Source organism: Neolamprologus brichardi, chromosome 9 (assembly GCF_056152115.1).
Source record: "Neolamprologus brichardi isolate AB-2024 chromosome 9, ASM5615211v1, whole genome shotgun sequence".
NCBI classification, from domain to species: Eukaryota; Metazoa; Chordata; class Actinopteri; order Cichliformes; family Cichlidae; genus Neolamprologus; species Neolamprologus brichardi.
In genome coordinates, this window is record NC_142112.1 from 17547156 (window position 1) to 17556568 (window position 9413).

The following is a 9413-nucleotide window of genomic DNA, read 5'->3' on the forward strand; positions in this document are numbered from 1 at the left end:
ATTAATTTTAACAAGCCTGCTAAATAAATAACAAATCAAACAAGAGCATGTCAATGTGTAAATACTGCATTAATTTGGCAACAAGTAAAATAATAGTAATGAAAAAGATTGCTTTGCTCAGGTTGAGGAGTGGGTCATCAACCAATTGGAAGGACAGTGGATTGATTGCTTTCTCCACATGATAAAGTATCCTGACCAAGATGCTCGACTCCAAGTTGTTCCTTATTCATCCATCAGAGCCTGAATATATGTAACTGCGTGCATAGAGAAATCCTATATATGTACACTATATTGCCAAAATTATTCACTCACCCATCCAGATTATTGAATTCAGGTGTTTCAATCACTTTCATGGTGATAGGTGTAAAAAATCAAGCACCTAGGCAAGCAGACTGTGTCTCCAAACATTTGTACAATGCAAAGTGCTGGCTTTAGTGGTGTAAAGCATGCTGCCTCTGCACACCACAGCAGTGGAGATGTGTTCTCTGAAGAGACAATTCACGCTTCTCTGTTTGGTAGTCTGATAGACAAATCTGGGTTTGGTGGTTGGTGGAGAATCGTGGATTAAAGACATGGATGAGCGAGTTTTGTGTGGAAGAACTTGACTGGCCTGCACAGAGTCCTTATCGAACACCTTTAGGATGGATTCGTGTGGAGACTGCGAGTCAGGCCTTCTTATCCAACATCAGTGTCTGACCTCACAAATGTGTGTCTGGAAGAAGACACTCCTAAAGCTGTGGAAAGCCTTCACTAAAGAGTTGAAACTATTATGTGACGTCTGTGGTAGCAACAGAAGTGTGTATCAACAATGGATAATATGGAGTGCGGGAGAGAGTATGACCGTGCAGGATTTAAAGCGTGGAAGTACTGACATAACTTTTTAGTTTTAGTCCATAAAAAGTGACAAAAACATTAGCATCCACTGTACACGTGTGGGAAAAAAACTTCTTTCTACAGCAAAAATTAAACTTAAATTCTGAGCAAGCACTGAGCACGCTGCCACGGAATGTGAAATTCACAGAGAAACCCCTCCTGCTGACATCCCCACTGCAGCACTGGGCAAACCTCCACTCCTGCTAAACACGTGAAAACAGACTTAAGAGCGACAGGACTTAGTGCCACTCAATCTTTGATTTCATTTATTTTTTGCTGTGTTTTACTTGCATCTACTAGAAAGAGAGCGTGTAGACACAAAACATTATTTTATTTTATATGCTAGAATGTCATGATTCGGCTGTGTGGCAGACAGGAAGTGGAGCCAAACGCAATCTCACAGAGGCAGTAATGAACTCAAAACACAGCTTTATTGCTGGAGGGAAACGGCGAAACAAACTGATAAGAAACTACACTGGGAAGCAATACACTAGCACACAGAGAAACATACGGCCATGAATGAGGGAGAATGCAACACTGAACAGAGGGAGACGCGGACATAAGTACACAGAGGTTTAACGAGGGAGGTGGGAGCACACGGGGAACACAGCTGACACAGATAATCATAACGAGACAGGGCAGGAGCAACACAACATGACGCATACTGACGGGAGACTGTCAAAGTAAAACAGGAAGTACACAGAGGTGCAGACAGGAGGAGAGAGGGAGCACGGGGAGAGCACAGACATAACGGGCTGGGGAACGCATGGAATAAAACACGAGGGGAAACGAGGGCTCACAGATACACAGAGGGGCACACAGGGAGTAAAAGTCACAAGGGGAAGTCAAATAAGGAACAAAATACAAAAATACATGAAACTAAGAATGCTGGGCCAACGTGGCCCAGGATCATGACATAGAATATGCAGAAAATGGGTTTAAATGCCTTCAAGTCAAAGACAGTTGAATATAATTAATTTTTTGCTTAATGCAATGTGCATAAGATTATAACTCATAAAACTATTTTTAAAAAGAGGCTTTCCATTTGACTCAATTTTATATGATAGATTATGCATAAAAAACATAATTGGTCTGAAAGGTCTGTTGCTTTATTCAGGTTGAGTATATTTTTTTAAAGTAACTAAGTAACTAAATACTTTTGAAAATTAGTAATCAGTAAAGTAATGGGATTACTTTTTGGAGAAGTCATCAGTAATTAGTTACTAATTACTTTTTCAAGTAACTTGACCAACACTGTATATAAGTACCAGTCACTTTACCGTTCCCTGCTGAACTGCTGCAACTTCTATTTACGCATATTTAATATCATAAGAGATCAAAATCTGAAACCAGCCGTATGAAATTACTACAGGAGGTTGAACATAAAAAAAGCTTTTTTTTACTTCACTGAACTGTTCGGCAGTGACTATGACACATTTTCATGTAAAGGCTCCACATTCATATTTCATTCTTTACTGTTTGTAAACGCATACTTCTCATTTTTTCTTCACCTCAGCGTAGAGTTCCTCTTGGCCATGAGCTCTCAGTGTTAAGCTGTTTTCTGGCTTGTTGACTTTCACCTGTGCGTACACCGTATCCTGCTGCTGTCCTCTGTCCTGCACTGAGTCAGAGGATGCGTCAAATCCCAGCTTACAGAAGCTCATCTCTCCATAATGGATGTTTTCTTCATCTTTTTCAGTGTTATTTGCTGGCCCTTCAACAACCTGCTCTTCGTGAGGTTGAATCTATAAAATAAGCAAAGTAAAATCTGTGATTTAGACCTATAGAGTCCATTCTTAATCATGTTTTTAGACATTTGAAAGCATGTGACTAGTGGTTGTTTACAATCATGTAAACAGCTACAGAGAAGTTCAGTATTGTCTTACCCAAGTCTGTTGTTGAGTTTGACGCATTGACTTTAACCACCTGGACGACATGAGAGGCAATAAAAATGTATCTGTTTATGTTGAATATATGTGTGAGTAGATTTCAGCTTGATGAAAAAAAAAAAACATTTTAAAGTGCAGCTAAAATATCACAGTTAAATTTCATGTCTTCTAATGTGATGTCTGATACTTGCCAAAGAAAGATTATCAAACAAATGAGTAAGATGATCCCAGAGATTCCTCCAAGAAGTAGGACCAGTGTGGAGTGATTGTTCTGCTTTCCTGGTACATGAAAAATAAACTCTGTGTGAGTCAAACAATATATAATAATGTGGAGTTAAAGATACCCTTGCTAAAGTTGTTTTGGTTACATTATCGTCAAGTTTTAGTGTACCAATGTTATTAATAGATCAACAAGGAAAACCTAAAAGATAAATGGGAGAAAAGCATGGCATTAGTGGCTTCAGCCTTTATCTTTACCTTTCTTGTCAACAAAAGGACAAGAAATCCTGCTATTAGTTAGAGAGGAACAAAGATCTACAAGACATTTAATCAGGCTAAAGTAATCTGGGACACTAAAAATAAACCAAAGGGGCTTCTATGTGGATACATGAACATTCGCAGTATGTTACCAAAGCATGAGCAACTGGAACATATTCTAAGCAATTCCAATATTTCTATTTTGGGTATCTCTGAATCTTGGCTCACAAGTTCTTCTCCTGAGTCTGCGGTTGTCTTTCCAGAGTACACAGTATTCAGAAAGGATAGAATTGGAGGAGGAGGAATACTTATGTATGTAAAAAAACACCTGGACTGCTCTTTACTTAGTTCACCAATAGATGTTGAAATAGAACATATTTCTGTTAAAATCACTCTTTCCCCAGAAATGTCTTTTACGTTGATCTGTTTATATCGCCCTCCTTCCGCAAAGAATATTTTTTATGAACAACTACAGATATTACTTAAATATCATACTATAAATAATAAGTCTAATGAAATAATTGTAATGGGAGATTTTAATGTCAACTGGGACTGTGAAAAGAACAGAAAAACACTCAAGGACATGATGGAGACTTTAAACTTTACACATTGAACAACCCACAAGAATAACGAGACACTCTAGAACTAAAATAGATCTGGTTTTCAGTAATACGCCCAAGCGAATTATTAAATCTTATAATTTACTCACTGCTATTTTAGACCACAATTGTATATTATTTTCTAGAAAACTTTTAAAATCACGGGTTAAGAATCACTTTCATAGTTCATCTAATAGGAGATCCTTTTATGAATTTATACCAAGAAGTCAGCAACAAAAGTAGCAGAAGCATTAGCATCAGCTAACTGGGAGCGTTTATTGTGTAGTGATGATCCACAATTCTGCAGCAGTCACTTCACTGACATTGTCAAGGATATTATATCAAAATATTCCATTAGAGGTCGACAAAAAATAAAGACAACATCTAATCTGCCCTGATTAAACAAAGAGTGCAAGAATCTAATGAAAACAAGAGATCAATTACTAAAACAGTTCCTGAAAACAGGTCTAACTCTGGATAGACAGAGATTTACTTCAATGCGGAACAAAGTAACAAGAAGTTTGAGACAAGCCAAAGCAAATTTTTTTATAAATATAATTGAAAGAGCCAAAGGTAATGGTGAAATTATCTGGCAACACCTAAATAAATTACTTGGCCATCATTCAAACAAAAGCAAAAATACAATTGAACTTTATGTAAATAACTCTATTGTTAGAGAGCCTCTATCTATTGCCAGTAACTTAAACACTTTCTTTATTTCATCTGTTAAGGAGATCAGTCAGAGCTTTGACTCAGTCGTGTGCTCTGATAATGTGAATGATGCTGGTCAAAATTTGTTCACCATTACTCATATTTCAGACACTGAAGTTGCTAAACTAATTACAGGTTTAAAACAATCTAAAGCACTTGATGTATATGGTATTAACACAAATTTCCTAAAGGAACATATGAATTTGCTTGTACGTCCAACAATGTACGCATGTTTTGAATATGTCTTTTGAACACTCCATTGTTCCAACAGATTGGAAAATTGCTGCAGTTACACCAATTTTCAAAGCAGGTGTGAAGACTGACATGGCTCATTATCGCCCCATAAACATACTACTGGTTATATCTAAAATAGCTGAGAAGTGGGTGGTTAAATTCCTCACTGCTCACCTAGAAAACACCCAACCCTCATTACATCCATTGCAGTTTGGCTTTCGGGCACATCACTCCACAGATACAGCAAATAGTGTCCAGCAGGTGGCAAAAGATCTTACAGCTGCTTTAGCATTAATGCATAGCTGGCTGGAGGACTCATGCCTAATGTTGAACACCTCAAAAACTGTCTGCGTGTATTTTTCAAAACGCCCCTTAAACTTGAAGCAGTCAAACATATTCCTGGATGGAGTAGAGCTTGAATTAGCTCCAAAATTTAAATATCTTGGGGTCATTATAGACCCAACATTATCCTTCAAGATTCACATAAATAAAGTGTCCCAGGTACTTACATTTAATAATCGAAATTTTAATCATATACGTAATAATTTAAATATGAATGTTGCAAAAACTTATTTTTACTCAATGATCATCTCTCATATGGACTATTGTTTGACATCCTGGTCACTTGTTTGTCCAACAACACTTAAAACTATTGAAAACATTTATAAAAAGGAGTTTGAAACTACTTGACAAAAAAACGACTTCCCACCACCACTGTCATGTGTTAAAAAAACATAAATTACTGAACTTCAATAACTTAGTGAAACTTAAAAGAGTGTGTTTAATATATAAAGTCTTACACTCCCTTGCTCCACCACCACTAAAGCAGTTCATTAGGCATAAAGAAAGCTCAGACAGGACCACTTGAGCTACAACCTGAGGAGACTTGTTTATACCCCACAGACGGATATTATTTGGGCAGAACGTCCTTTCTGTCCAGGGTGGCCATCTGTGGAACAGTCTTCCTCAACCCATTAGAGAATGCTCGACATTCAACTTGTTTAAGACACAGGTTTAAAACTGGTTATGGACAAATCAGGTGTGTGATCATGTACAAGTTGTATATGTATATGTTTAATGTTTTATTTGGGAATAGAAGGGTGTGTATGTGTGAGTTTGGTGATGGAGTTTTTATTATAAATGAATTATGAATTTTTTATGAATTATTATGTCTATTTTTTTATGTTTTATGGACAACAGATGGAAATTAACCCTTGGCTATAATCTGGTATGTTTACATTCATGTATTTTTTTTTTACATGTATCTTCATTAACATGCACTATCCTAAATAAATAAATGAAATTATTTTTTAAAATAACTGGTGAATAATTTTACCTCCAACAGAATGAATACTGGTTAACATTACCTTCAGTATTCACACGAATCTCTGCTGATGTCTGATTACCCAGATCATTAGTGGCCACACAGTAATAAACTCCTCCATTTGTTACATTGAAGCTGTAAACCTCTCCTTCAGATACTTTCACAGCTCCATCTCTGCTCTTCTTGAACCAGGTGAAGTTGCTGACTGGAGGTTTGGCTCTGCTGGAGCAGGTCAGGTTCACCCAGCTGCCTGCTGACACCAAACCTGATGTACTGATGGATGCTGAGGTGTTTTTAGGAGCATCTGGAGAAAAAAGAATATCCCATAAATCATGTTGTCCGATGGAATTCAGTTCAACAACAACAAACTCTGATTGTCTTACATGAAACACTGAGAGTCTCTTCTGTCTCTGCTTTCTTGGGGTCGTTTCCTTGGTTCACAGGATATCTGGCAGAGCAGCTGATCTTCTTTCCATCATGTGTGTCTGACAGAGTGATGTTCTGCTGGATTTTAGTTGTAAAGCTTCCATCTGTGTTTTCCTCTGTTTTGTTGTGAGAGTCTTGTTGGAGATTCCAGGTGAGTTGAGGAGGGGAGTGTGGACAGGGAGTGAGAGCTGAGCAGGTTATAGTGACAGACTCCTTCTCCTTCAGATCACCTTGGATTGTAATATTGGGCCTCCAAGGAGAATCTGTGGTTTCACATACATATTCATTATAAAATCACACTGACATTTGTACCACTGATTCAAATCTGCAAACTTGTTCTAAATTCATACTTTGATTTATAAATGTTATCAAGTCCTTAAAATAAAGGCAGAGCAGAATTTATAAAAAACAAGCAATCTTCTGAGTGTCATGCTGGGACAATCATTACGACTGTAACACAAAATTTGCTCAACAGATGTTGATTACAATCAAACAATACATCAAAGTCCTGAATGAAGGTTTATTAATAGGCAAAACAAAATACTGGAAAAACAAAAACAAAACACCATTACCTCTGACTGTTATTTGAAGTGGATCACAAGCAGCTGTTGCCTTGAATGGTTCACTCTCTACTCTGAAGAAGTATGTGTCTGGGTATGTGGTGTTTAAATTAGAAAACAGAGTGGTGCAGTCTCTCTGACTCAGGTTCCCAGTAATACTGATTGGATAGATGCTAACTGCTCCACTACTGTTGAAGATCACATTGTTTGGATATTTGTTAAATTGGGATTGATTTTTAATCCACACTCCAAAGATTTTTTCTGTGCTGATAAATTTCTGTTCTTCTTTGGGTCTGAAGCTACATGGGATTTGCAAACAAGATCCACTCAGTGCCTCCAGCTTCTTTGAAGCATTTATGGAGAGGTCTGCTCCACCAGGACAATCAGCCAAAGCACCTGTAAATACAATTTAATTATTAATCAATTCACAAATTAATCTTAGTTGACTACACATTTCTTTATGCCCAAACACAACTTTACAAACAATTTATTTAGTGAGTTAATATTTTTGTATGTGAATATTTTCTTGTAAAATTAAACATTTAACTGATAATCCAGCGATAACAGGAACATTTCAGCCACCATCTGCTGTTTGGATGTAAGATGAAAATATTCATAATCAGAGTTTCAACACTTGTCTATTGTAATGCTTGAAAGTGCCAGCCCTTTGTTAATATTTTCCACTTAAAACATTTTAATTTAAAGTCAGCACAAACCGTAGCTCCATGTTTTCTGTGTTACTACATGAAGTTTATGATGTAAAATTACTCTAATAATGCCTTTAAAATAACTAAAATACTCACCTGAAACAAAGAGGACAGTCAGTAACATGTTGACTGTCTCCATGTTCACACACAGACTACTCTGCCTGGATTAAAAAAAAAAAGACAATTTCACGTATGAAGCTCTAACACTGTACTTAATATTTTTTTTAAGTGTTTTTGATTTGTACATCTCTTGTTTTCTTTTCTTTTAGTGCTATGTTGAAATAAAGAAAAATGTAACACAAATCAGTAAAACTAAAACATCAGTAAATAAAATTACTTTACATGTACCTGTCAGTGTAGTAAAAGAAATATAAAAAGTTACTGAATAAAAGCAATAAAATGTTTCCTTACCAAACAAGCCCAAGTGTAGTCTTATCACTTTACAGTTTTAGAAGAATTACAGTGAACTGTGTTGCCCAACCAATGTTAGAAAGAAGGAAGTACAGAAAGAGAACATGCTGTTTAAGTGCATTAAAGTCACAAAGCTGTTGTAGGCGTCACCTGATGCATCTGTGAAAAAAAAAAGTCTTCAGTTCTGTTGCATACTGTGATAGAGGAAGGCAGACATTACCTACACACCCTAAAAGACCTCTTTATTCACTTTAGTTTTTTTCAAGCTTGCAAACTTTTACGGAATATATTAATCAACATGAAATAATTCATGATTACCAGGAATTATATACACATGTATGGAGAAAACACAAATGATGCTGAAAGAATAAGTAAGATACCAATTTCCTGAAAAGTGATTTTTTTTATTCACTTTCCTTGTTTCATTAAAAATACATGTTTATGTTATTAAATACATTTCCTATATTCATTTGGTGGAAATTTTTAGCTGATATTTACTCTCATCAATTGACACAAAAGACTTTGTTGACCAACTTCCTCAAAATCCGGTCACAGTGAAGTCCCTCTGCCACAAGCACTTACATTTACATTTATCTTGTAGCACATCTGCAGCGACTGCATCAGAACTAAAATAAATCACAAAGTGTGAGAAATGGCACAGTAACACTACAATTTGGTTGTTGAGCAGCAACACCAGGCATTTGTCTTTTGACACATGAGTTTAGTTGTGGACAAAAAGAATTTTTGATCTGAGCTCAATAAATGTTCAGCCATTTTTAATTAAGTCATGAATTCAAATATAGATGCTAAAATAATAATGAATATGACATAAGAAATTTAAGCTATTAAACCCCACCATCTAATATAACAAAGTTTTTCTAGATACACTCAATGAGAAATCATTTCTAATTTAACTGGTCTAAATGCAAAACGATTATAAACCTGTAATTAGTTCATCTAGTAGACTTATTTAATAGAATCTAAAACAGAATTGGTTTATTCCTCAAAATCAGATCTCAGTGAATGTAATGGTCTTTGTCTTAACCTCTTAAGCCCTCAAGGGTTTTTCTGAGCTTCCTGCTCAAAAATGAAACACCCAAAATTAATTGATTATTTCTCTGCAATTAAAATCCCTGTGTCTATAATCTTGGTATCAAAAAAAAAGCTAACACTTGTGAAATTCCACCAGAGGTGTAAATATT

At 36.1% G+C, this 9413-nt stretch overlaps 1 protein-coding gene across 1 annotated transcript; it reads right to left on the reverse strand.

Moving 5' to 3' along the window:
* Nucleotides 1-2369: 2369 nt before the first annotated feature.
* On the reverse strand, nucleotides 2370-7951 carry LOC148101399 (myelin-associated glycoprotein-like). The gene is made up of 7 exons (XM_087846047.1): nucleotides 7897-7951; nucleotides 7106-7489; nucleotides 6491-6796; nucleotides 6146-6411; nucleotides 2954-3033; nucleotides 2760-2799; nucleotides 2370-2618 (listed from the first exon to the last, which is right to left on the reverse strand). Exons 1-7 carry the CDS (start codon nucleotides 7937-7939, stop codon nucleotides 2370-2372), a joined length of 1368 nt encoding a protein of 455 aa, XP_087702173.1. The 5' UTR covers nucleotides 7940-7951.
* Nucleotides 7952-9413: the final 1462 nt, after the last annotated feature.